The sequence below is a fragment of the Equus asinus genome, chromosome 14 (genome assembly GCF_041296235.1).
Source record: "Equus asinus isolate D_3611 breed Donkey chromosome 14, EquAss-T2T_v2, whole genome shotgun sequence".
NCBI lineage: Eukaryota > Metazoa > Chordata > Mammalia > Perissodactyla > Equidae > Equus > Equus asinus.
The window spans coordinates 14,154,677-14,180,461 of record NC_091803.1 but is presented as its reverse complement, the minus strand read 5'-3'; the positions used below and the strand labels follow the sequence as shown (position 1 = coordinate 14,180,461).

General features: G+C 54.1%; 4 protein-coding genes across 7 annotated transcripts; 3 read left to right on the top strand and 1 right to left on the bottom strand.

Annotated features, from left to right (window-relative positions):
* The first annotated feature begins 232 nt into the window (after positions 1 to 232).
* GPC2 (glypican 2) lies at positions 233 to 6,936 on the top strand. 2 transcript variants are annotated; one of them, XM_070484329.1, is made up of 11 exons: positions 233 to 398; positions 1,065 to 1,223; positions 1,539 to 1,861; positions 2,316 to 2,387; positions 2,686 to 2,766; positions 3,517 to 3,679; positions 3,932 to 4,062; positions 4,301 to 4,450; positions 4,534 to 4,673; positions 4,771 to 4,946; positions 5,731 to 6,936. In XM_070484329.1, exons 1-11 carry the CDS (start codon positions 233 to 235, stop codon positions 5,976 to 5,978), a joined length of 1,809 nt encoding a protein of 602 aa, XP_070340430.1. In that variant the 3' UTR covers positions 5,979 to 6,936. The 2 variants fall into 2 exon arrangements, with proteins under 2 accessions (XP_070340430.1, XP_044602349.1); XM_044746414.2 differs by lacking the exon at positions 2,316 to 2,387.
* A 210-nt stretch (positions 6,937 to 7,146) lies between these two features.
* On the top strand, positions 7,147 to 12,990 carry GAL3ST4 (galactose-3-O-sulfotransferase 4). The gene is made up of 4 exons (XM_014836025.3): positions 7,147 to 7,328; positions 8,547 to 8,859; positions 9,041 to 9,344; positions 11,528 to 12,990. Exons 2-4 carry the CDS (start codon positions 8,735 to 8,737, stop codon positions 12,557 to 12,559), a joined length of 1,461 nt encoding a protein of 486 aa, XP_014691511.2. The 5' UTR covers positions 7,147 to 7,328; positions 8,547 to 8,734; the 3' UTR covers positions 12,560 to 12,990.
* A 218-nt stretch (positions 12,991 to 13,208) lies between these two features.
* TRAPPC14 (trafficking protein particle complex subunit 14) lies at positions 13,209 to 17,618 on the top strand. Its single transcript, XM_014834386.3, has 11 exons — positions 13,209 to 13,804; positions 14,026 to 14,121; positions 14,228 to 14,357; positions 14,529 to 14,615; positions 14,772 to 14,892; positions 14,999 to 15,146; positions 15,279 to 15,361; positions 15,462 to 15,625; positions 16,155 to 16,309; positions 16,541 to 16,734; positions 16,847 to 17,618. The coding sequence occupies exons 1-11, from the start codon at positions 13,394 to 13,396 to the stop codon at positions 16,998 to 17,000; spliced, it is 1,743 nt and encodes a 580-aa protein (XP_014689872.2). The 5' UTR covers positions 13,209 to 13,393; the 3' UTR covers positions 17,001 to 17,618.
* Positions 17,619 to 17,862: 244 nt separating this feature from the next.
* LAMTOR4 (late endosomal/lysosomal adaptor, MAPK and MTOR activator 4) lies at positions 17,863 to 21,549 on the bottom strand. Of its 3 annotated transcripts, none has more exons than XM_014836046.3 (4): positions 21,354 to 21,549; positions 20,787 to 20,867; positions 18,568 to 18,685; positions 17,863 to 18,203 (listed from the first exon to the last, which is right to left on the bottom strand). In XM_014836046.3, the coding sequence occupies exons 1-4, from the start codon at positions 21,354 to 21,356 to the stop codon at positions 18,106 to 18,108; spliced, it is 300 nt and encodes a 99-aa protein (XP_014691532.1). In that variant the 5' UTR covers positions 21,357 to 21,549; the 3' UTR covers positions 17,863 to 18,105. The 3 variants fall into 3 exon arrangements, with proteins under 3 accessions (XP_014691532.1, XP_014691539.1, XP_044602350.1); XM_014836053.3 differs by having other exon boundaries at positions 17,863 to 18,220; positions 21,354 to 21,499; XM_044746415.2 differs by lacking the exon at positions 20,787 to 20,867 and having other exon boundaries at positions 21,354 to 21,497.
* Between the last annotated feature and the right edge of the window lie 4,236 nt (positions 21,550 to 25,785).

Here is a 25,785-nt window from a genome sequence, read left to right as displayed (position 1 = left end):
TCCATCATTGGCGGGGCCCCTCCTCGCGCCCCGCCCCTGTCCGGCTCCCCGCTCCCATTGTTTCGGCAGATGCCGCCTGGTCCAGCTATCGTGCTCGGTGTTCAGTTTTCGGAAGTCGCGCTCTTTCTCTGGCCGGCTGGGTGGTCCCGCGGCAGAGAACCGGCTTCCCGAGTTCGGGCGGCTCTTCTTTTCTCCTTAGGACCCACTTTGCTGTCCCAGGGCGGCAGCAGCTATGTCCGCGCTGCGATCTCTTCTGCTACTGCTGCTGCCTCTGTGTCCCGGTCCTGGTGCTGGACCCGGGAGCGAGGCAAAGGTCACCCGGAGTTGCACTGAGACCCGGCAGGTGCTGGGGGCCCGGGGATATAGCTTAAGCCTACTCCCTCCCGCCCTGATCTCAGGTGAGGAGAAAGAGGAAGACTAGAGTATCGGGGGACGAGGGTGGGGGGCGGAGGCGGGTCCTCCCCATCTTACGATAACTCTCTTTCTTTCAGAGTGACCCTTATAATCATCTTTTCGTCCCGTACTAATAATGCCTCTCCTCCTCCTGAACTTCCTTGCCAGGATCACAATAACTCTCCTGTTCACAGAATAGCTCTCTTACTCCACCCCCACCCCAGGAATCCCTTTCTAGTAATTAGCATCCCCCTCTGTGTTTCTTTCTTCACAGCCCAATTTCTTCGCCTGGCTATTTCTAGGAGCTCTTTCTCTGATAATACTTTATTGCTTACCAAGTAACCCCATCCCTCCAAACCCCATTCTTCTCATAGAAGCGATCCTGTAATTCTTTAGAGGCCTGGGGTGTGCGATGTTGGGGCAGGTCACCTGAGGACCCTCTGATCAATAATTTGGCCCATCATTATTTGATCCCTTGTCTAATGGCAGTAGACTTGGGATAGGTGAGGCGACAATAAGGAGGGGGTAGGGTCAGGTGTGAATGAGGGGGGCAGACAATAGAAAAGAGACCAGACAGGTGGAAGAGAAGGGATGGCTCCCAGAGACTGGCAGGAGAAGGAAGGAATTTCAAGCATCACTTCCCACCCTTCCTCTGTGTCTCCTCTGTTCAGGTGAGCACCTCCGGATCTGTCCCCAGGAGTACACCTGCTGTTCCAGTGAGATAGAGCAGAGGCTGACGTGGGAGACTGAGGCCACCTTCCGAGGCCTGGTGGAGGAGAGCGGCTCCTTCCTGGTTCACACACTGGCTGCCCGGCACAGAAAATTTGATGGTGAGGACTTGGGGTCCCGAACCTGGCCTCACACCTCCTCTTTGTGCTCATGACCCCAGCAAGCATTCTGTCATCACTCCCTACTCCATCCCTAAGGCACCCCGGTCCTGGCTTAGCCCCCTCTCCCCACCCCAGGCTCTCTCTAGCATTCTGTCCCCCCATTCCCAGTCTGCCCAGGTCTCAGAGAGTTGCTCAGTTTCTAACTCACCTGTCTTTTCTCTTCTCTCCCCTTCCCCATCTCTTCCTGCTTCTGCCCTTTTCTATCCTTCTCTGGCCTCACCCCACCTCATACCCCTTTCTCTGCATTTGCCACAGAGGCTTTTCGGGAGATGCTCTCATCATCTGAGCACTCCCTGGCCCTGCTCTTCCACCGCTCCTATGGCCGCCTGTATTCCCAGTACAGCGCCTTATTCAGTGGCCTGTTCTCTCGGCTGCGGGATTACTATGAGAGGTCCAGTGAGGGGTTAGATGATGCCTTGGTGGATTTCTGGGCACAGCTCCTGGAGAGAATGTTTCCCCTGCTGCACCCACAGTACATCTTCTCCCCTGACTACCTGTTCTGCCTCACGCGCTTCGCCTCCTCTGCTGATGACTCTCTGAAGCCTTTCGGGGACTCACCCCGCCGCCTCCGCCTGCAGGTGAGGGGCCCCAAGGCCTGAGCTTCAGCCACCTCTGACCTAGTGATCTCTGAACTGTGCACCACTCACTTCCAACCCAATGAGCCTTTTGCGCCCCAGTCACCCCTGACCTGGCGATCCCCCCATCCTGCATGGCAGCCGTCTCTGACCTAGTGCCCTTATCTTGAGCCCCTGTCACCTCTGCTTGACCCAGCGCTCCTTGGTCTCCTTTAATTGGATACCCCCCTCCCCTACTCTGTGCTCTAGTTTCACACAAATTACTGACCCACTCACCTGCTCTTGACCCCCAGCCACCTTTCTGCCAACTCCTCCCTAATCCTAATATCTTGACTTCTTCTGGTTGAACTAAATGTGAATTAGGCACTTAATGTGTGAGAAGGATTTTTACTTATAGTATCTCATTTAATTGTCATCATAACTCTGCAAGGTAGCTATTAGTATCCCTATTTTACAGATGAGAAAACTGAGCCTCCCAGAGGTTGAGGTCTCACAGCCCGTAAGTGGTAGAGCTGTGTCTCACACCCAGGTATTCTGGCTTCAAGTTCAGTCTTTGTGCTGATACACAATCCCTCTGTTTCCAAGCCCTGTAAAACACAATTCCTTCAGCTCTTCCCAAGCCCAGTTACCCTTGATCCTTCTAGACTATAATTTCCTTGAGCCTCTTGAATCTGCCTCCTCGTACCACCTGACACTCCTAACCACCCCAAGACAACTCCACAAACTTAATCCCCACTGCCCATCCCCTTGGTACAGTCACCTGGCCCCAGTCTTGACTAACCCACAACAACCCTGTGTTTTTTCCCACCTTCTTTCCCCTCCCCCAGATAACCCGGGCCCTGGTGGCTGCCCGGGCCTTTATCCAGGGCCTGGAGACCGGAAGAAATGTGGTCAGCGAAGCACTTAAGGTTAGAGGGGGTCTGAGTGTGGGCAGGATCCAGGGAGGGAGAGGCAGAAGTAGGAAAGGCCCCATGAGGAAGAGACAGGCACAGCTGGCAGGAGAGGCTGGGGGCCTTCCAATATCAGCTCAAGGCCCTGGCCTCCCAGGGTAAATTAGGAAGGAGGAGGCTGGACTGCAGTCTCCCTTGTGTCTAAATCTATGACCTCCTCCCACCTCTGACCCTCTCCTGCCCTCTGATGACTCATACTCCCTACTAGCCTCTGGGGGCCTGCTCATTTCTTTAGCAGCCCTGGATTAGAGGGCTGGCCCCGCTGGTTTCCTCCAGGACCCCTCAGTGGCTCCCCCTTCCCTGCTACTGAAGGCCACATTCCTGGCTTGGCCTTCAAGGTCCCCCTCCCACCCCCCACCCCTTTACCTCCCAGCCTCACCTCCTGCACTCTGTCTCCTCTCCCCAACAGGATGGGCTCACCCTTGTCCTTGAACCTTTTCTCAGACCTCCCACTGTCTCTCTACTTTCATCCCTCCCAAGCCAGCAGTACCTGCATCCTGGCATCTAGGAACCTCCCTCCTCAGATCTATGGCAGTCTTGGGGTCTCACCTGCTGCCATATGGGGTCAGCAACATTAGACGTTCGCATCCAGCTCTCCCTATAGAGCCTGGGGAAGGTGGGATGGGATGTGCTTGGTGCCCAGCACCAAGCTTGGCTGAGGGCAGCCACGGTGTTTGTGGATGACACAGCCCTGCTCTCTGCCCCCAGGTGCCGATGTCCGACGGCTGCAAGCGGGCTGTGATGCGTCTGACAGGCTGCCCACTTTGTCGGGGGATCCCCTCGCTGCCGCCCTGCCGCGGCTTCTGCCTCAATGTGGCCCATGGCTGTCTGACCAGCCAGGGAATGGATCCTGACTGGGGGGCCTATCTGGGTGCGGGAATTCAGGAAAGCCTGGGAGGGCTGTCTGTGTAGGGGGTGGGTGGGGGTGGACTGGGGAGGGAATTTTAAGCCATATTGAGGGGGAAGTATGAGGGGGGCTCTTCCCATGTGAGTTTACCCCATCCAGCACCTTGCTGCTTCCCTCCAAGGCCTGGGTCAGGATTTGTGGGAACATCCTGGTTCAGCAAGTGTCTCCCTGGCTGGCCCCTCATCTCACCCTTTCTCTTTCTCCCCCTCCTTCAAGATGGTCTCCTCTTCCTGGCTGAGAAGCTCCAGGGCCCCTTTTCCTTTGAGCTGGCAGCCCAGTCTATTGGGGTGAAGATCTCAGAAGGTTTGATGTATCTGCAAGAAAACAGTGTGGGTGTGTCAGCCCAGGTACATGGGCCATGAGAAGGGGGGAGCGTCCGTCAGCCTGAGGGGTGGGGGGGATCATATTGGGGTGTCAGTTCGAGTACAGGAGAGAGAAGGGTGGAGGTGAGGGCCTGGGGTGGAGGGACAGCGTGGGGTGTCAGGGAGACACTGTAGGGTGTCTAGGGAGCTTGGAGTGTTGGAGTCGGGACACAGTGTGGGTTTCATCGTGGGGTGACTGTGGGGTCTCTTCCCTGGGCCGCAGGTGTTTCAGGAATGCGGGAGCCCACCGCCGGCGCCGGCCCGTGCCCGCCGAGCCCCAGCGCCCCGGGAAGAGGTGGGCCGGCTCTGGACGGGGGCGGCGGCGGAGGAGGAGCGGCCCACGACGGCTGCGGGCACCAGCCTGCCCCGGCTGGTGAGTGCTGGTGAATGCGGGGCGCGCGCGGGGCGGCGGCGGGGGCGCGCGCTCCAGCTCGCCCGCTCTCTCTGCTTGCGCAGGTGTGGGAGCTCCGCGAGCGGCTGGGCCGGCTGAGGGGCTTCTGGGCCGGGCTGCCCCTGACGGTGTGCGGGGACCCCCGCATGGCGGCGGACATCTCGCAGGAGGCGGCGCCCTGCTGGACCGGAGCCGGGCGGGGCCGGTGAGAGCCGGGCGCGCGGCGGGCGGGCGGACGAGGCCGACTCCGGGGGCGGCCGGGCGGGGCCGGGCGGGAACCTTCGGGGATGCTCTGCTCGCAGGTACTTGTCGCCCGTGGTCGGGGGCTCCCTGACCGAGCAGCTCGACAACCCAGAGCTGGATGTGGAATCCTCGAGCCCCGACCTCCAGACGCGGAGGCGGCGGCTGCAGCTTCGCGCGGCCACGACCAGGATGAGGGCGGCTGCCCTGGGACGCGACCTGGAACTGGAGGACTGGGGTGAGCCCCGGGGAAGCCCTGAGGGCCTGGCTCCTCCCGGCTTCCCGCGATTGGACCCGGCCACCCTCAGGCTCCAGGCCACGCCCACTGCCTCCCGAGCCCCTCCCCTCTCATCTCTGCTCAGTTATCATTCCTTTCTTCTCTCATTCTTTTAGCGCTCACCTCAAAGGTGAGGAGTAGACAGACCAGTGAGAGGGTCTCTATCCTTGACTTCACAGTCCAGTGCGGGAGACACCAAAAACATTCTTACAGAACAGCGGGAAGCTTCTTAGAGTGGGCAAAGGTGGGGGAGGGCGGGCAACCTGGGGGAAGCGGGGAAATGGAGAAGGGTTGCCATTGGGCTCGCTCCCCAAGGGAAAGTTTGCCAGAGAAGCAAGGCATGCACATTCATTTTTTTCTCTCTCCCACTGTCTTTGTCTCTCGTCCCCCCACCCCTCTTCCCATCTGCTGGCTGCTGCTTTGTACGTCTGTTTTCCCTGTCTTTTCCTGTTTATCCTCTCTCCTCATCTGTCTGTCTGTCTCTTTTTTCTGGCTCTGTCTCACTGTCTCTTGTCCTGTCTCCCATCGCCTTCTCTCATTTCCATGGCTGTCTCATCTCTCTCCCTGCCTTCCTGTCACTCACTTCCTCCCTCCTCCCACCCTCCATCTATCTACTTGTCTCTCTCTCTTTCTCTGTCTCTATCTTGAGTTCTCTTTCTCCCTATTTGTGTCTCTCTGTCTCCCTCTGTCTGCTGCTGCCTGGCTTTTCCATCCTGTCTATCTCTGATCCTGTCCCTCCCTGTAGATGAGGACGGCAGTGGCTCTGGAGAGGGACACTATGCAGATGACTGGATGGCCGGGGCAGCAGCTGTGGCCCCCCCAGCCCGGCCTCCTCGCCCTCCTCGAAGGGACGGTGCTGGGGGCAAAGGAGGAGGTGTCATTGTCCGCCACAACCAGGGCAAGAGCAGGACTGGGGGGACGTCCATTGGTTTTCACACCCAACCCATCCTCATTCTCTTCCTCTCAGCCCTGGCCCTGCTCGGACCTCGATAACAGGGGAAGGGTGCCCTAGCATCAGAAGGGTTCATGGCCCTTCTCCTCCTCCCCCCTCAGCTGGGTCTGGGGAGGAGTCGAAGGGGACTGCAGAGAGGGTTAGGGAAGGGACTTTTTGGGCGAACGGCTGGGGCCCCAAATCCAGGAGATACCCACTGGTGGGTTGGTGGGGGTGTTCACAATATTTATTTTTTCATTTGGTATCTGGGGCTGGGGGGATGGGGGTATTTATCTAGGAAGGAGGTGTGGTCTCTCCAGCTAAGCCTCTAAGTTGGGCTGGTGGTCAGCCCTAACAAGGAGAAAGGGACGAGATTTAGACTTGCAGTTGGGGGGTGGGGTTTGAAGGAAGTTGGAGGTGGGGAGGGGTGGGGGCACTTGGTCTCAAAAAAAGACAAAGCTGGGTGCTGACAGGGTGCAGGGCAGGGGGCTGGGTGTGTGTGAATAGCATGTCAAGATCTATGGGCCTGGGTTCTATTGAGTTTTTCCTGTATCGAATTCTTAAACTAAAATACCAAAAAAAAAAAAAAAAATGGGGGGGGCTCATCTTATAACCTCTGCCATCCACATACTTCACAAGCCTCCCCATTTCACGTTTCAGTGTTTATTCTGCAAATAAATGGCTAATTTATTGGACCTCATGTGTGACTTTCTGTTCCGTCCGTATCCCTCCCTGAGCCCGGGCTCCTGGCAGAGACCCTTGAGCCTCTGTGATGGTCTCTGCCTGCTTTGTGCCTCTCTTGGAACTTGTCCCCTGGGATTGAGTTTGGGCAAGTTGTCTGCCCTCTGGGGCCAAGCACCTTCATCTGTAAAATGGGGAGATGTGTGGGGACCGAATAGGAACTGTGTGAGGAAGCACCTTGTCACTGGCAAAATTCTTTTGGAACCCAAGACATCATTAATATTACTGCTCCACTGCCCACCGCCTTCTGGGCTGGGGCCCCTGTTCTCTGTGTGTCAGCCTCTGGCTACCTTGTAATGTCCTTGACAAGGTCGGCTTTCAACTTTCTCCTTCCTTTCTTTCTCTCGCCTGAATGAGTCTTTTGTTCTGCAGAAATCAGAGAGAAGCAGGTATAATTGATTCCTAAGTGTGAAAGGAGAGTAGAAGTGGCGTCTTCCAAGGGCGGGCTGGGTGTCCTGGTGGAGAGGGAAAGATGCAGGGAGGGAGAGACCCAGAGGCGCGATCAAAGCCTGAGCAGCTGCAGGGACTGGCGGGACAAAGGGAGGGAGAGGGGAGGAGCTTGGGCGCTGAGAAAGTTTATGGGGAAAGTTGAGCAGAGTGAGGAGCTGGGCGGTGGCTGGGGCAGGCGAGAGGGCCAGACCTGATTTCCCAGCGGCTCCTCAGGTGGCCTGGTGAGTGGGCAAGTGAAGCCACGGCCGCGGCCAGTGGAGGGACTCTAGAATTTATGGGAGGAGACCTGGGGGTTTCACAGAGAGAACCCTGGAGGGGGCCAACAAAGGGCTGGTGACAGACTGAGCACTCATCAGATCTGAAAAGGACAGAGCGTTGGAATAGGGGTAATGGGAGGAGACAGAGATGGATGGAAGGAATAGAAGAAATCCGGACAGAGGAAGGAGTCCAGTGCGGGGCTGGCTCCTGAGGGCTGTATTGGGGGGAGGGAATTGGGGAAGATGCCAGAGGGGGCGGGTCTCTAGGTAGCAAGTGTGGGTTCTCTTTTGCCTGGGGTCACCCCTGGCTGATCCTAGAAGGGGCTGTCGGGGCTTGTTGGAGCAGCCGTGGCCCGAGGCTGTGGGTTGTAATCTGAAGGGGCGGGTCGGGACTCCCAGTTGATTTGGAAGCTGGGGCCTGGGAAGGAACTCCGAAGCTCAGTGTTTGCGTCTTTCTCTCCATATCTTTGTGTCACAGGGTTTGTCTCTCTCTCTCTCTCTCCAGCCCCACCCTCTCAATCTCCTCTGGGTGCATTGATGGGGTTGGAAAGTGGGGATGGGGCTGTGTGGGTGCGTGTCGAGGGATCTGGGTTTCCTAAGCAACCCACCTCTCCCTCAGCCCCTCACACCCTGGTTCTGCCCTGTGCTGAGAGGGGAAAAGGAGAGGTGCCTGAGTTTACAACGAAGGGATAGCTTACTCTTGCTCATTATAAAGTCACCCCTGTAGTCTAACCTCCCTGGTTTTATCAGCTGGTGCCCTGTCTGACCCTCATTCCCTCCTTATGGCTGCCCCTCTCAGCCTCCGGATGGGGCTCTTCATCCCCATCTGTCACAGACAGAGGAGCTCAGGAGGAAGCCAGGGGCCTGGCGATCGCCACCTCACTGTCGTATGAGTAGATCAATCAGATCTTTCTTACAGGGTCTTCAGTGTTTCTCCCCTTCCCTTCGAAAGCTCTGAGGCTCAGGGAGAAACTGTAGATGGGGGTTGGGGGAACTGGAGGCTGACAGCAGAGTAGTTGTGGGACCACCCGGAAGATCTGCGTGGAGAGATCTCCCGCCGCCCACCCCGTCCCCCCCCCCCACCCCGTTTTCCTCCCTGAATTAGGTCTCAGCTACAGCCGCAGGAGAGAAGGCTCTACCCTCTCCTTAGATCCCCCCTCCTTCCCCTCATTTCCCTTCTAGACGCTGACAGAGGCAAAAATCTGCTAACTCAGGGGGCAGACTCAACCAGGGCTGCGAGCAGGCCTGGGGAATGACCCCCCGATCTCGAACCGGCGCCTTCCACGGCTGCACGGCAGTCTCAAGCTGTCTCCGCCTCTGTGCCTGGCCTTTGCCCTGTCCCTCTGTAGAGTCACCCTTCCCTGTGCCACATGGGCCCTCTGTCTTCTACCAGGACCATGCGCCGCTGGGGGCCTCGGAGCCTGGGGGTGGCTCTGGGAGTCCTCATGACCATCGGATTTGCCCTCCAACTCTGGGGGGGCCCCTTCCAGAGGAGGTGAGTTCCCATCTTGTCCCAACGTCCCCTAGATGCTCCCCATTTGCTCCTCCCCATCCCACCTGGGGCTGTGACTCTTGGGGACTCAGAAGAGGCTCCTTGTCCTCTGTCCTTGCTCCACAAGACACCCCATCCACCTGCTGGTAAGGAACAGGACACTTCCCCTGCTGTCTCTCCCCAGGCTACCAGGGCTGCAGCTCCAACAGCCCTGGGCCCCATCCCCGGGACCAGCTGTTCCGTCCTGCCCACCTCGGCAGCGACTTGTGTTCCTGAAGACGCATAAATCCGGGAGCAGCTCTGTGCTGAGCCTGCTTCATCGCTACGGGGACCGACACGGGCTGCGCTTCGCCCTCCCAGCCCGCTACCAGTTCGGCTACCCAAGGCTTTTCCAGGCCTCTCGAGTCAAAGGCTACCGCCCTCAGGGTGGAGGCACCCAGCCCCCCTTCCACATCCTCTGTCATCACATGAGGTTCAACCTGAAAGAGGTGAGGGGTGTAGAGGGGGTGGGTGGGACTGGAGAGAGATGGGCTCCGTCCTGCGGCCGAGACCACCAGTGGAGGAGGCCCCAGGCCTGGGGGCCCCCCAGGCATCATCTCACCTAAAAGTTGGGCATGGGGGCCACAAAGGTGAGATTCCTGTGCACCTCTCCTCAGCTGTCCCTTCCCCAGTAGTTTCTGGGAGCTGAAGTCCTGCCTCCTCCCATCTGGAGCTTACAGTAGTCTCTCTCCTTGACCAATTTATCCCATGAGTGTCAGTGTCCTGCCAACTCTGACCTCCCCCTAACTCTCCCTCCAGGTGCCCCTTGCCCTTCTTTGCCCCTTCCACTGACACTACCAGCGGCCCGGCTCAGCCACTGCCTTCTGACCTCTCTTCCTCTCACTGCCCTCACCATGTCTGCTAGATTTTGAGGATCAGCTATATGCCAAGCCCTAGCCAAGTCCTGACCACACCCCTAGCCTCAGTTCTAAAGGGGGAGACGAGAGCACACACTCGCGTCATCTGTAACACACACAGGAACCTGAGAGCTCTTGGAAGAAGAAAATCAATGTGCCAATGAAAACATACAGGGAAGGAACTAACTTTTAGCAAATACTTCTTGAGTGCTGGGTGCTAATCTTACCATCACCTTGCCAGGAAGATACTGTAAGTGTCTCCATTATATAGGGAGGAGATTGGGTCTTGGACAGGCTAAGTGACTGGCCTCTGTTAACAGAAAGTGGCTGAGCTAGGATTTGAACCCAGGCTCATCTGCTCCAAATTTGAAGCACTTTCTGTGGCATGTGTGCCTGTGTGCATTTATATTTGGAACTGCAGGGAGAATATTCATCAAAAGAGGTGGGCTTTCTGGGGAGAGGTGGGTTGTAAAGGAAAGGGTGGATATAACTTTGTAGTAAGGAGAATATTAGAACTTCTAGAAGGAGCAAAACATCAAGAAAGACATGGTGGGCGTGTGTGTGTCTGTGTCTAAGAGGGAGTAAGTGTGTGTAGGCTGGATGTGATCTAATGGACAGGGAGGGGCCATGTTGGGAGTGAGGCAATGACAATGAGCTTTGAGGCAGTTTTCTCCAGAGGTTAGGATGATTAGCTTCATCGTCACCACCATTCATTGAATACCTACCATATTCCATGCACTTCCACGTTCAAGGTAAGTGTTAACCCAGAATTAGAGATGGAGGAATGAAGGCTCTGAGAAGTTCAATAACCTGCCCAAAGTCACACAACTGGTAAATGGCTGAACTGGGATTTTATTCTGGGTCCACGTGATGCCACAGACTGTGCTCTGCACTGTTCTCCCATGCCTTCAAAGAGCCACGCAGTTCACAAGCTCTGCCCTGCAGGCATGCCCATATTAGCACAGCGGGCTGGAGGACATCATGTCAGAGAGTCAGGTTCAAGGAAGAAAGCCGCGTTCAGAGGCAGAAACTTCAGGGACCCCGGGAGCTGGGTTCTGATGTGGCTCTGCCTGCAGGACCACGTTAGGGTGTGGCTCAGCTCAATTCTTCCTTGCTGAGAAGTGGGATCACATGTCCCAGGCCTCAGGGCAGCACCCTACTGTGTGGCCATGGTTCCCAGTGCCCACTGCAGGGGTGTCTTTTGCTCTCCAAGATGCCCAGGAGCCCTAGAAGTGTCCTTCGGCCATCCTGAGCTTGGCCTGCCCATCTGATGCCTAGACCTGAGACAGCTGTATTGTTGCCTCTTCTCCTCCCCCTTTGCTGCCAGTGACCCCCTGAGGAGGCCTGAGGCCAGTTCCTTTCTTGGAGCTGTGACCAAGAGTCCCAGGGTAGGCACTTCAGAGATTTTTGTTGGAGAAGTGAATACAAAGTTTAGTTTCTAGAGGTTCTACTGACCACGGCAGCCAGAAAGGCCCAAGGAAACTAATGTTGTCTAGGAGCTTCCCACGGTCCAGGTTCCCTCATATCCTTCATCTCATGTAACCTCCATAATCACCTGGGAAGGAAGATAGGATGATCCCCATTTTGCAGATGAGCAGACTGGGTCTCAGAGATGTTAAGCACCTTGCCCAAGAGCTGTGCAGCTAGTGAAGAAAGCCGGGGGTTGCCAGCAGAGCTGTCAGAAGGAGGTTTGAGAGGGCTGGGGGATCAGTGGGCACTGGGCTTGCTCTTCTGGCCCAGTTCTTCTCCCTACGTCTGTTTTCTCTCCTCTGCAGGTACTTCAGGTCATGCCTTCCGACAGCTTCTTCTTTTCCATTGTCCGAGACCCAGCGGCTCTGGCCCGTTCTGCCTTTTCCTACTATAAATCCACCTCATCAGCCTTCCGCAAAGCGCCATCCCTGGCTGCCTTCCTGGCCAATCCTCGAGCCTTCTACCGGCCTGGGGCCCGCGGGGACCACTATGCGCGCAACTTGCTATGGTTTGACTTTGGCCTCCCCATTCCCCCAGAGATGAGGACCAAGAGAGGGAATCCTCAACCCCTCAAGGACCCCAACCCCCCACAGCTGCGTGTCCTGCCTTCGGGCACTGACCTTCGAGCCCACACCCAGGATCCCAATGCTCTTTTCCGTCCTGCTCCCACTGTTGCTGATAGTCACAGCCAGATGTCCAGCCCTGCCTCTTTAGATTTGGGGTCCTCATCCTTCATCCAGTGGAATCTGGCCTGGCTGGACTCTGTCTTTGACTTGGTCTTGGTGGCTGAGTACTTTGATGAGTCATTGGTTCTGCTGGCAGACGCCCTGTGCTGGGGTCTGGATGACGTGGTGGGCTTCATGCACAATGCCCAGGCTGGAGGTGAGCAGGGCGGAAACGCTGTCAGCAATGGTGGACTGACTGCCGAGGACAGGCAGCTGACCGCTCGGGCCCGAGCCTGGAACAACCTGGACTGGGCTCTCTATGTTCACTTCAACCACAGTCTCTGGGCACGGATAAAACAATACGGCCAGAGCCGGCTGGAGAATGCCGTGGCAGAGCTCCGGGCTCGCCGAGAGGCCCTGGCTAAACATTGTCTGGTGGGGGGTGAGGCTTTGGATCCCAAATACATCACTGACCGTCGGTTCCGCCCTTTCCAGTTTGGGTCAGGGAAGGTTTTGGGCTATGTACTTCGGAGTGGACTGAGCCTCCAAGACCAGGAGGAGTGTGAGCGCCTGGCTACCCCTGAGCTACAGTACAAGGACAAGCTAGATGCTAAGCAGTTCCCCCCAACAGTCTCTCTGCCCCTCAAAACTCCAAGGCCACTCTCCCCATAGGCATCAGGGTACTAAGTCCTAGGCTGAAGAGCAGCTAAGCTAGAAGGGCACACGTGAGGAGTGTGAGACAGCCACATGCGTTTCTGCTGCCCTCAGAAAGCGTGTCTGCTCCCTAGACAACGAATGGAGCTTTTACACGGATGTGGTCCACAAGTCCTCCAGCCCGTGCCAAGGAATCCCAGTCTTTTCCTCTCCTAGCAGTGTCCCCTCCTCCCCTCCCATTTTGCCCCTTCCCCTGTCCAGCCCCACAGCAGGTCCCTGTAGCACTCTCAAACGCCCCCTGGAGGAGCAAACCACGGAGTAAACCAGAGAAAGTTTGGGACATGGTGGATTGGCATAACGCGTCCATTTCTCTATGAAATATTTGTTACTGGACTATGCTCATCTCACTAAGAAATGTTTGTTGAATGAATAAATAATTTTAAACTTCGACTAGTTTTATATCAGGCGGAATGGGGAGGGGATGGGGCATCTTCCTGGGAGAAGCGGGGTTGGATTTTCTTAACATTTCTTTTCATATCTCTTCCCTGTAGTCACTCCTAAGCCCTCCTCGCGGCAGCCTAACTCCAGCCGGACCCCGCCCCTCTCCTTCACGGTCCGGTCACCCACAAATTCCGGGGCCTCGGAGGCCACGCCCCTTCCCTTCCGCTTCCGGTCTCTCGCCAGACTTTGGGCCCCGCACCCCGGTTCCGGGCCCGCGGGGTCTCGGTTCCGGGTTCGTTGCCCCGGTTCCCGGCCCCGGCCGGTCTGTCGGGCCGGCCGGCCGCGCGCAGCCCCCGCCGGGGACGCGGACCCCCGGCCGCAGCCTAGCGGCCCCCGCGTCCCCGCCGCCCCATGGAGTCCCAGTGCGACTACTCGATGTACTTCCCGGCCGTGCCGCTGCCGCCGCGCGCCGAGCTGGCGGGGGACCCGGGCCGGTACCGGGCGCTGCCGCGGCGCAACCATCTCTACCTGGGGGAGACCGTCCGCTTCCTGCTGGTGCTGCGCTGCCGCGGCGGCGCGGGCTCCGGCGCCGGGGGCGGCCCGGGCTCGGGCGCCCGGGGGTCCTGGGCGGAACTGGCGACCGCCCTGGCCGCCCTGGCCTCGGTCAGCGCTGGAGGCGGGGCGCCCGGGGGCGGGGGCTCCGGAGACCAGGATTCCGAACCCCCAGGGGGCGGGGATCCTGGCGGTGGGGGGTTGTTTCGAGGCTGCAGCCCCCTCCTCACCCACGGCCCGGGCCCTGCTACCTCAGCGGGAGCGACCACGGTGAGGAGCTCGGGGTGACAGGGCACGGGGCGGTGGGGCGGTGTGCTGGGCTCCGAGGACGGGAGGGGAAGGGGAAGGGGACGGATGCTGGGGGCCTGAAGCTGGAGGCAGATGACGGATGCGGAGAGGGGAGGGCAAGCACCACGCACCGCGGATCTTAAAGGGGACGCTGCAGGCTGCCTCTGACTCTCCTGACCTCTTCACCCCTTTCGTCACCCCAGCTGCCTGTGGAGGAACCCATTGTGTCCACAGATGAGGTCATCTTCCCACTCACCGTTTCACTGGATAGACTGCCTCCAGGGACACCTAAGGCCAAGGTAAGATTGGCAAGGGGTGGAGCTGCTGTCCTCATTCAGACTCCCTTTCTAAGGCTCGGCTGTCTGTCTCTCCTCTTGATTGTGGTTCTACGTCCCCTGTGTTCAGATTGTAGTGACCGTGTGGAAGCGGGAGGTTGAGGCACCAGAGGTCAGAGATCAAGGCTACCTGCGCTTGCTGCAGACCCGATCTCCTGGGGAGACCTTCCGGGGAGAGCAGAGCGCTTTCAAGGCCCAAGGTGGGGAGGAGAAGGCAGAAGGGAAGCGCTGGAGTTTGGAATTTGGGGGACAGAGTGGAGAGGTGATCCTGGCCAGTGCTGGATCTGGGGGAGCAAAGAAAGGTTATGACTGTGGGTGGAGGTGAGGTCTGCACCCAGCCCATCGTTCCTTGCCTCTGCCCTCTCCCGCAGTGAGCACCCTGCTGACTCTGCTGCCCCCTCCGGTTCTGAAATGCCGCCAGTTCACTGTGGCTGGAAAACACTTGACTGTGCTCAAGGGTGAGCAGATGGGCGGCTCGGGTCTTGGGTAGCAGCAAGGGCATTGACCGGGTGGCAGCTACTCTGGGCAGGCTGGTGGGGATAGGTCCGTTTCGGGGGTAAATTTGGGGTCCGAGGGGTCCAGATACTCTGAGCTGAGCTGGTTACCTCCGACAGTGCTGAACAGCTCTTCCCAGGAGGAAATTTCCATCTGGGATATCCGCATTCTCCCAAACTTCAATGCCAGTTATCTACCTGTCATGCCTGATGGCTCTGTGCTGCTGGTGGACAATGTCTGGTGAGGTCCTGGGATGAGGCTGGGCTGTGAAGTGGTGGGTATGAGGGCAAGGCCAAGAGCTCTGGCTTGGAAAGACCCAGCTCTGTCCCTCTTGCTTCTAAACTAGTCACCAATCTGGGGAAGTCTCCATGGGCTCCTTCTGCCGGCTCCCTGGTACCTCTGGCTGCTTCCCCTGCCCACTTAGTGCCCTGGAGGAACACAACTTCCTGTTTCAGCTGAGAGGGGGTGAACAGCCCCCTCCAGGAGCCAAGGAGGTGAGTAGAAGGGGTTGGCATGTTCAAGGAAAAAGGTTAAGAAAAAGCAGTGGGAGGGAAAGGCCGGGGGGGTTGACTAAGGTGAGAGGGAACATCTGATACCTGTGATGTTTCCCTTTGTCCCTCCCGCAGGGCCTAGAAGTTCCCCTGATTGCTGTGGTTCAGTGGTCCACCCCGAAGCTGCCCTTCACCCAAAGCATCTACACCCACTACCGGTGAGTCTGTGGGACGCTCTTCGCCGCCACTGGGCACCATTCTGTTCACCTTTGTTTTGCAACACATGCATCCCGCTTCCTTCTCTCTCACTGCTTCTAGCCTGCCCAGCATCCGCCTGGACCGCCCGTGCTTTGTGATGACTGCTTCTTGTGAATCCCCCGTTCGGACCTATGAGCGATTCACTGTCACCTACACACTGCTCAACAATCTCCAAGACTTCCTTGCTGTGAGGCTTGTGTGGACCCCAGAGCACGCACAGGCTGGTGGGTGCGCTGCCAGGCTGGGATCTTGTCTGAAGGAGGGGAGGGGAAAGGAGGAAATGGATGTGGGTGACCTGCGGTGGGCTGCTTTGGCTTTGTACTTAGGTGGTCTCCATAGTGTCATAGGTGGAGAGTTTAAAGAGGCAGCGGGGCAGAGTGATTTTAAGGGTATTCACACTGGAGCTGGGCTCCCTGGTATGTTTGATTTCTCCCTCTCCCATTTACCAGCTGTGTGACCTTGGTTAGGTTCCTTAACCCCTCTGAGCCTCAGATTCCTCATCTCTAACATGGAGAAAATACTTCATGGGGTTGTTAATGGCGATTTATTGAGTTAATGTACGTGAATTGATTAGAATAGACCTCAGCACACAGTAAGTATCAGCTACTGTTATTTATAAAATTTGGCAAAAGATAACATATACTCGGTTTATTCCAGAGTGGCTTTGAGGATCAAATGACTGCTTGTGAAAGCCCTTTGTGAACTGAGGACACTGTACAGGTGGGTTTACTGGTTGCTGTTTCTGTCCCCCAGGAAAGCAGCTGTGTGAGGAGGAGCGCAGGGCCATGCAGGCAGCCCTGGACTCGGTTGTCTGCCACACACCCCTCAACAACCTCGGCTTTTCCCGGAAGGGCAGCGCGCTCACCTTCAGTGTGGCCTTCCAGGCTCTAAGGACTGGGCTCTTCGAGGTGGGCTAGGTGGGGAGCTGGGCTGGGCTGTGTGGTGAGTGATGAAGAATGTTGGGTTGGGAGGAGTTGGGACCACTAGCTTCTGTGAAATACAATGGGTGGCACTAAAAAGCTGGGCAGAGAGAGTGGAATTTAGATTCAACATGCGCCTGTCAAGTGGGAAGATGATGTGAAAGGACGTCTGGGGCCTGGAAGCGAACGGGAATGCTGATCTGTGTCTCCCCACCCCAGCTGAGCCAGCACATGAAACTGAAGCTGCAGTTCACTGCCAGCGTATCCCACCCTCCGCCCGAGGCCCGGCCCCTCTCTCGCAAGAGCAGCCCCAGCAGTCCTGCCGTCCGGGACTTGGTGGACAGGCACCAGGCTAGCCTGGGCCGCTCTCAGTCCTTCTCCCACCAACAGCCCTCCCGTAGCCACCTCATGAGGTATGGAACCGCGGGAGGGGTTGCCGGTGGACTTGGGAGAGGCCGGAACTGGAGAGGGAGCAGGAAGGGGTGTGGGGTCTGACCAGCGTCCACAGCCGCTGCCTTCCCCTAGGTCAGGCAGTGTGATGGAGCGCAGGGCCATCACACCCCCTGTGGCCTCACCTGTCGGCCGCCCCCTCTACCTGCCCCCGGACAAGGCTGTGCTCTCTCTGGACAAGATTGCCAAGCGTGAGTGCAAGGTCCTGGTGGTGGAGCCTGTCAAGTAGCACCGTGCTGCTCTCCTCCCTCTGACACTCCCACAAATCAAAAGCCCCGAGAGGGGGTCCTCGCTCTGGGCTGTGCCTCCCCTGGGATGCCTCCTACCGTGGGTGAGGAGGCCCAGCAGGGCTGCCTGTCTGTGTCTGCGGATGAGGGACGAGGGAAGAAGCTGTGAAATGGGCGGGTATGGCTGCAGCACTAAGCCAACAGTATTTCCCCCGACCTCCTGGGGGGGGGCTGGCCCCACCCCTCAGCCAAGGCAAGGGCTCCAAGAGCTCCCTGGCCCCCGCCCTCGTACCCTGTTCTAAGTTTACAAAGTGTTTTCCTCAGTCCTATTAAGTTGTCCTTCCGGCCTCTCACATTCCCTCCCGCCCACCCACCCGCAGGGCTGATTAGAGGGTGGTGATGGTAAAGGGAACCTGACAATGACAATGACCCTCCTGTTCAGGGGTCAGGGGAGATAGCTAGGTGGCCTCCTCCTGCCCCTCACGTTTACGTTTGCAGCCTGAAGCACTTTAAGTTGTGTGGGGTTTTTGTTTTCTTTTTTGTCTGTCTGTTCCTGTAACTTATTCTTCAATGACTGCTTCCAACTGAAATCAGACTATTAAACACCTGTTCAGGAGGGAGGACTGTTCTGTGTGTGTTGGTGGCAGCAGAGACCCAGGGGCTCAGAACGATCCCTTTGGCGTGCACAACACATAGCTCCCCTCAGCTCCCTTCCCACCCTTTTTTTTTTTTTTCCTGATTCCCAGTTTTATATGCCAAGAGGTGGCCTGGCTTGAGTCCTCTGGGCTGAGGTACACAACTCTCTCTCTAGAAGGTGGCAGACACCCCCCTGGCCCCCTCGCCCCCATACACACATCCCTGGGCCCAGGAACATCAGACTCACATTTATTAGGAGGGAGGGAGGGAAGAGGAAGTTCCCCTTGCCCTCATTTTCCTTAACATAGTGCAAAGTTCCCAAGCCTCTGCTCTTCCAGGTGGGGTGAGGAAGTGAGTGAGAGAAGCCTTAGCTCTAGCAGCCAGCCAAGAAAGAGGTGGAGGAGGTCGGCGTCTTCCTCATCACAGAGGCTCAGGGACCCAGTCCAACTCTGGCCCTCGCCCTCTGGCAGCTCAGACGTCAATGGGCTCCCGGCCTCGGTTCTGCCTCTTCACCACAAACACCCTCTGTCCTGACACGGTCACCAGCAGCGTGTGTTCTCCAAAGACCACTGGAGGGGAGACACACCTTCCCCCGCCCCGGGAGAGGGAAGGGAGCACAGAGTTAGTGGGGTGTGGTGGTCTCCATGGGGTCACACACAAACTGGCTGGGATCAAAAGCCAAAAAAATTTGATAGTGGAAGGCTGACAGATTTGATGATGGGCGGTCTCCCTTAAATCCCCTTCCTTCTCTTGGTTTCTCCTAATTCTGATGGAGGAGTGAATCCCAAGGGGAAGAAAGTGGCCAGAACCAGCGGCCCCAGGGGGAGACGGGGGGAGGTTGGTAGCAGACAGGTGTTCTTCCCTGAGAAGGCCCTCGGAGCACCCAACTCCCCCACCCCCCCATCACCACCAGGGGCAGGGGCTGGGGCTCACCAGACAGGCGCTTGAAGGGTACGTTCATGCCATGGTGCAGCCGGAAACCGCAGGCCGTGGTGACCAGCTCAGAGATGGCACTGGCTGCCTGCTCGTCGTTCTCTAGATCCCCAGATGACTGCATGCGGACGGAGGAGAGAGGACGGCAGAAATTAGGGAACAGAATTGGGAAAAGACTCCAGGAACAGTCCCTTTGACTCTAGCATCTGTAATCTCTCCCTCTGCACTTTCCGATACCTGCAAGGTGACCCCTAGTTTTGGAAAAACAAACCTAAAACTTTCCTCTGATGTTGTTGCTCCCCTTAATGCCATCCTGTTTCTCATCCTTATAAAACTGGGCTGTCCCCGAGGGGCAGAGACTCTTCAACCATTTCTTTACTGATGATTCTTTGCGAATCCCTTGAAACTTGATTTCTCTCCCTGTCCCCACTTAGTTGATAAAACTGCATTCTCAGATATCAGTGCCTACCCACCACTGACTTGTTCAAAGCTCTGGCTTTTCCTCAGTCTTCCTACTTGTTGCCCTGTCTGCAGAATCTGAAACATAAACAGCCCTTTGTCCTTGAACCCTGCCTACAACCTAGCCCTTGGGTAGTGATGGGACAGTGGCCTGAGCTTCCTCTTTTCTGGTGACTGTCTCAACTTCCACTTCCTACCTCCTTGAGATGGGCCTCCCACTGCTCACTAGGTTAAATTCAGTGCTCTTTGCTCCCTTGGACATTCTGTACCTCAGTTTCTTCATTTGTAAATTAGGGACAACAGTACCTATCTTACGGGCTCGTTGTGAGGGTTATGTAAGATAACATTGGTAAGATGCTTAGAATAGCTCCTAGTAATATATCTTAACTGTTATGCTGTATCAAACTCAGTGTCTAAAGTTGAGCCATCAAAATTCCCCTTACCTCTCCCCTTCTGCAATCAACTTCCTTTCTTCATTTTCCATTTGTTAAGGCATCATCATTCTAGGCTTGAGTTCCAAGTCTTACTGGATGGAGGAGTGTCTCCTCTGCTCCCTATCTTTAGTCATTACTAAGATATGCTGATTCCTTTAAAATCTCCCCTCTTCCTTCTCACTGCCGCCGGCTCAACTTCATCCCTCAATTTCAGCAGCAGCATCCCTGCTTCTGAATCCTGCCCCTTCAGGCCCATCTTCACACCTAGCAGAATAATCTCAACTACTCAACTATTTTATCAGCTCATGTTTCTGTTCAAAAACCCTTCAAAGCGCCTATTACCCTCAAGATTAATCCAAACGTGTTAACCCTGCCTTGAAAGTCCTCCACAATCAGATCCTTCCTTACCATAGCCTCTTCTTCCCCCAAATCTTTTCAACATACACCCACCCCTAATTCAGACAGGCCTGTGCCACACTCCTGCAAATATGTCCATCTCCCAGCCCCGATATTCTCCTCCTTTTCTGCCTGTGCACAACCAACCATCCTTTAAGCCCAGCTGAATTCTTACCCCTTCAAAGGGAGTTTCCTTGCCAAAACACATTATAAAATGAAGGGTTGAATCTTTCATTTTCTAGACTCCTTCAGTAATCTTTACCACTCACATTCCTTTCAACTATTTTTTTCTCTTTTTTTTTTTGGTGAGGAAGATTTGCCCTGAGCTAACATCCATTGCAAATCCTCCTCGTTTTTTGCACGAGGAAGATTAGCCCTGAGCTAACATCTGTGCTGATCTTCCTCTACTTTGTATGTGGGATGCCTCCACAGCATGGCCGAGTGGAGTAGGTCTGCACCAGGGATGGGAACCTGCAAACCCTGGGCCGCCGAAGCAGAGCGCACGGACTTTACCCACTTGGCCATGGGGCAGCCCCACTGCTTTCAACTTTTAAGCTTAAGCCTTGTCTCTCTAGCTAGATCGAAAACTTCTAGAGCGCTAACGCTATATTGTACTATGAAACAAAATACAAAGCCTCAACAGATACCAAATGAAGACACACTCAAGAATAACTCGGGTAATATCAGTTGTCAACACACCCATAACTGGTTGTCTGACTTTGGTAAGTTAGTAAACTTCTTTTACCTCAGAACAGTTATGAGACTAAGATCCCACAGATTGATTTAATTAATTCCTGAAAGCTTACTATATGGCAAGACGATGCCAGGAAAAGACTGAGAGCAGAGGCAAATTAGGTCTAAAATTGGGCAATGTTAGAAGGGATCACCAGGCCATGTGCACCTGGGGGACCCCCCTTTCCCAGAACGCACCGCCAGCACTGCGCCTTCACTCAGCACCAGGTAGCCGACCTGGTCTGGGATTCGCTCCAGCCCCTGGGTCAGTGCAGAAGTCTAGTGGGTAAAGATGCAATCAGTGAGAAGCATGGTAGGAGGATGGTGCTTAGCAAGCCCAAGTCTCTCTTGAGAATGGCCCCCCAGGCCTCTTTCCCCAGCCAAGGCCCTTCCAGACCCTCTTCCCTCTACATGGCCTTCAACACTGATCTTCCTGAGTCTCCATCTCTCTTCCCCTGGGCTCCCCACGGCCTTCGGCATCCCACCTTTGCTACCCCGCTGGTCCCTCCCCACAGCCCACTCTCCAATTCCCATTGTGGCCCACCCCTCCCCCGGGGACTACTCCCCACTCCCCCGTACACCCTCCCACAAATCTCCCTCGTCAGCCCTCCGCGTCGCCACCCCTCCCATCTCCATTTCCTCTCTGTCCCGGGGCGCACAGGAGGTGAGGGAGGAGTGCAGGCCAAGGAGGGGGCAACCGAAGAGATTGGGGAACAGGGATGCAGCACCCTCAGCGCCTACTGCCGCGCATGCGTCCTCACTCACCATCGCAGCCCCAGGTACCCGGGACGCTGCCCACCAGATCGGTAACTTCCGGCTCCAGACCAAAGTCACGTGCTTCCACCGGGCGATCTCCTCTTACGGCCTTGCGCCTCCCGACTTTATCCCCGCCCCTAGAATGCGGATTGGATTGTGGCTACGTCATCGGACTTGGTCTGCCAGTGCAGAGCGCCATTTCCCGGAGATGCGCGCGGATTGGTCGCAGGCCCTCTTTAACACTCATCTCCCCGCCCAGAGCGCGAGGGAGGGGGGCGTGTCGGCGGGGGGGCCTGGAGGGGCGGGGCCGGAGGGAGGAGGGTGGACCGAGCCTGTGCGCCTGCGCGCGCAAGTGGGCCTGCGTTCACCTCGGGCTAGGCTGCTGGAAAGCGGTGCCACAGGAATGGGGAGAAAGGAAGTGAAATGCATGTGAAAAGCTATTCAAATACTGCTCTTATGCTTACTCCAGGCAGCGAAGACGGGGGTTTGTTCCAAAGTCGTTTCTCGTCCAGGGATTCTGTGAGGAACGGTGTGATGGTGAATTGAGTCTCCCGCTAGCCAAAGCCGCTGCAGTGCTGAAATTCTGGGCCAGGAAAAATTACAAAGTTATCTGGAGTCATCTTTTTAATATATGAATGTAACATAGAAATCTTTTGTTTTAATTTAAGTAGTTTCTAGACCTGCTACAATACTAATGTGACTGAGGCAGGGTTGGTGAGGTAAAAAGGATGATTCTAAGAAGTAAAACAATTAGTACTTGTTGGCAAGGACATGGAGAAATTGGAGCCCTGATACATGGTTGGTGGGAATGTAAAATGGTGTAGCTGCTGTGGAAAACAGATCAGCGTTTCCTTGAAAAGTTAAATAGAGGGTTGCTCTATGACTTACCAATGCCGTCCCAAAATATATACCTAAGAGAATTAAAAACATATGTTCACGGAAAAACTTGTACGCAAATGTTTATAGCAGCATTATTCATAATAGCCCCCAAGTGGAAACACTCCAAATATCCATAAACTGAAGAATAGATAAGTAAAATGGGGCATGTGCATATAATAGAATATTATCCAGCCATAAAAGGAAATGAAATACTGATACATGCTACAACGTGGATAAGCCTTGAAAATGTCTTGAAAATCTTGAAAAAATCAGACACGCAAGGCTACATGTTATATGATTCTGTTTATGTGAAATGCTAGACTAGGCAAATCAGTAGAGACTAAAAGCAGATTAGTGGTTGCTGGGGGTGGGGGACGGGAGAAACGGGGAGTGACTGCTAATGGGTATGGGATTTCTTTTTGGGTAATGAAAATGTTCTGGAATTATATAGTGATGATGCTTGCACAATCCTGTGAATGTAATAAAAACCACTGAATTGTACGCTTTAAAATGTTGAGTTTTACAGTATGTGTATTATATCGCAATAAAATAAAACTAAGTACTGTTCCTTGAGGAGAAAGCTAGTTGGAGAAGATGGGTGCCTTTTTAAAAGTGGGGTCTGTTTATAATATGAACTTTAAATTGCAGGAGGATGTATAGAAAGTTCTGTGGACATCTTGATTAGCAATCCTTTCCTGGCCTTGGATATTGTTGATACTTTGTAGTATCATTTTCTTTGCACTTGCTCGTCAAGGCATTTTCATTGATACACTCCCCTAACCCTCTCATTAACCTCCCTATAATAGCATCCCCATTTTGCAGACGGGGAAGTGGCAACAAGAGAGTTTGAGCCTTGCTCACAGGCACACGCTGGCAAGTGGCAGAGCCAAATTCCAGTCTAAGTTTGCTGACGCTGAGGCTGATGCTTTTTCCATGCTCCATCAGCCAACTACGTTTCTTATTTTTTTTAAGCTACAGTTAATTTTACCTCAGAAATTCCCTGTTCTCATCTGTCTTGACACAGGAGAACCCTTAGCAGGACAATGCTCGTCAGCCATCGTTAGAACTTGCTTCATTTTCACAAACAACTTGAATCACACTACTGCTGTAGAGAGCAAAGCCGCTCATTCTTTCATTCAATCACTGTTTATCGAGCACCTTCTATGTATCAGACACTCTTCTTGGAATTGGAGGTATGGCAGTGAATAAAAAGAAGACGTATTTTAAAATTGTTTTCAAGGAGCTGTGAGGGAGAGGGTGAGCCAGATAATCAATAAATGAGAAAGTAAATGTTAAGTGGTGAGAAGTGCTATGAAGAAAAATAAAGCAGAATTTCGTTTACATAAAATTCAAAAACAGAAAAAATGAGATAATTTATTATTTATATAATAATTATATATTGTATGATATATTATATATTAATGTAGCATTATTTAATATATTATTATTAATATGTATTATATAATAATAGGGTGTTATTTAGTGATTTATCTACTTATCTATATCTATCCATATACAGTCATGCATTGCTTAAGGGCAGGAATACTTTCTGAGAAATTCATTGTTAGCTGATTTCATTGTTGTGTGAACATCATAGAGTGCACTTACACAAACCTAGGTGGCATAGCCTACTACACACCTAGGCCGTGTGCTACTAATCTTATGGGACCACTGTCGTATATGCAGTCTGTCGTTGACTGGAACATCATTATGCAGCACATGACTGTATCTCAAAACAAAAAAGATAAGGGAATGATAAATAAAATTTGGAATAATGGTTACTTCTGGGATAGAGAGGGGAATGGGATAGAGAGACACACAGAGGGTTTTAAAGTCCACTGAATGTTTGTCTCCCACCCCCATAAATTCATATATTGACTTAATCCCTAATTTGATGGTATCTGGAGGTGGGGACTTTGGGAAGTGCTTAGGTCATGAGAGTGGAGCCCTCATGAATGGAATTAATGCCCTTATCAAATAGACCCTGGAGGACCCCTCGCATTCCACTTTGTGAGGATGCAGCACAGATGGCAGGCTATGAACCAGCAAGTGGGCCTTCATCAGACACTGAATCTGCTAGTGCCTTGATCTTGGACTTCCCAGCCTCCAAAACTGTGAGAAATAAATGTTTGTGTTTATAAATCACCCAGTCTATAGTATTTTGTTATAGCAACCTGAATGGACTATGGCAGTAACATTCTATTTCTTAAGTTCTAGGTCTCTCTGTCTCTCTCTTTCTGTGTACATACATACACATTGTTTTTTTAAAAAGCGTTTTTAAAGACTGGCACCTGAGCTAACATCTGTTGCCAATCTTCTTTTTTTGTTGTTGTTGTTGTTTCTTCTTCTCCCCAAAGCCCCCCAGTACATAGTTGTATGTTATAGTTGTAGGTCCTTCTGGTTCTGCTAAGTGGGACGCTGTCTCAGCATGGCTTGATGAGTGGTGCTAGGTCACTGCCCAGGATCCGAACCTGTGAAACTCTGAACTGCTGAAGTGGAGCTTAACCACTCAGCCACAGGGCTGGCCCCCATACATGCTGTTTTTAATACATGAAAGATCTAATAATTTAAAAAAGTAAAGTAGGTCTAGTGACCCAGCAACTTCACCCCAAGGCATATACCCAACAGAAACGTGTATGTATGTTCGCTCAAAGACGTGTACTGGGATGTTCATGCAAGCTCAAAACTGGAAACTACTCAGATGCCCATCAGTGGTCGAATGGATAAATAAATTGTGTCACATTCACACAATAGAACCCTATAGAGCGATGAGAATGAATGAACTAAAACTACCCACAATAGCATGAATGAAACACACAAACTTGATGTTGAGTGAAAGTGATGTGGGGTCGGTGAGCTGAGGAGTCGAAAAAAAGATTTCTTGGACTCTCAAGGGCTGACAGTAGTGCTCTTTTATTTAGATAATAGTATGGAATAGCATGGGGACAGGACCCGTGGGCCATCAGAGCTGCTGCTGCTGCCACCACTGCTGCTGCTGCCACCGCTGCTGCTGCTGCCATGGGGACAGGACTCATGGGCAGTCAGAGCTGCTGCGTGGGGACAGGACCCATGGGCAGGAGGAGCTGCTGCTGCAAAAATGGGTGGAGAGTAAGGCTAAATTTAAGGCATAGGTATGTGAGTTATCTCTTTACAGGACAAAGGAAAGAATATGTAAAAAGACTTGTTAAAATGGTATCAGTGCTGGTAGGATCTGGTTATTGGGTGGTCCTATAACTTTTAGATAAGAGTCAAACCAGATTAAGTAAATGGCAGAAGCCACCGCTTAAATATTATCTTCAGCTAAAGACAAAGGAGGATGTTGGGGGGGGGGGGCGTTCAGTTACATGAGGTTGCCAGACAGTAAACAACTTAAGTCCTTGCCTTCCCCATTAAGAGTTTCCAGAGATAAGGCCATCCCGCATTCCTCCTGGTGCAGAGAGGGAGTCCCCACAGATGGAGACTTCCTTCACAAATGCAAACGCCTCTCATCAAAGGGCAAGCAAATTCCAGTCCTCAAAGCCTCCTTCTCATCTGCAGTTTTAAAAGTAACCAGCCTAAAATC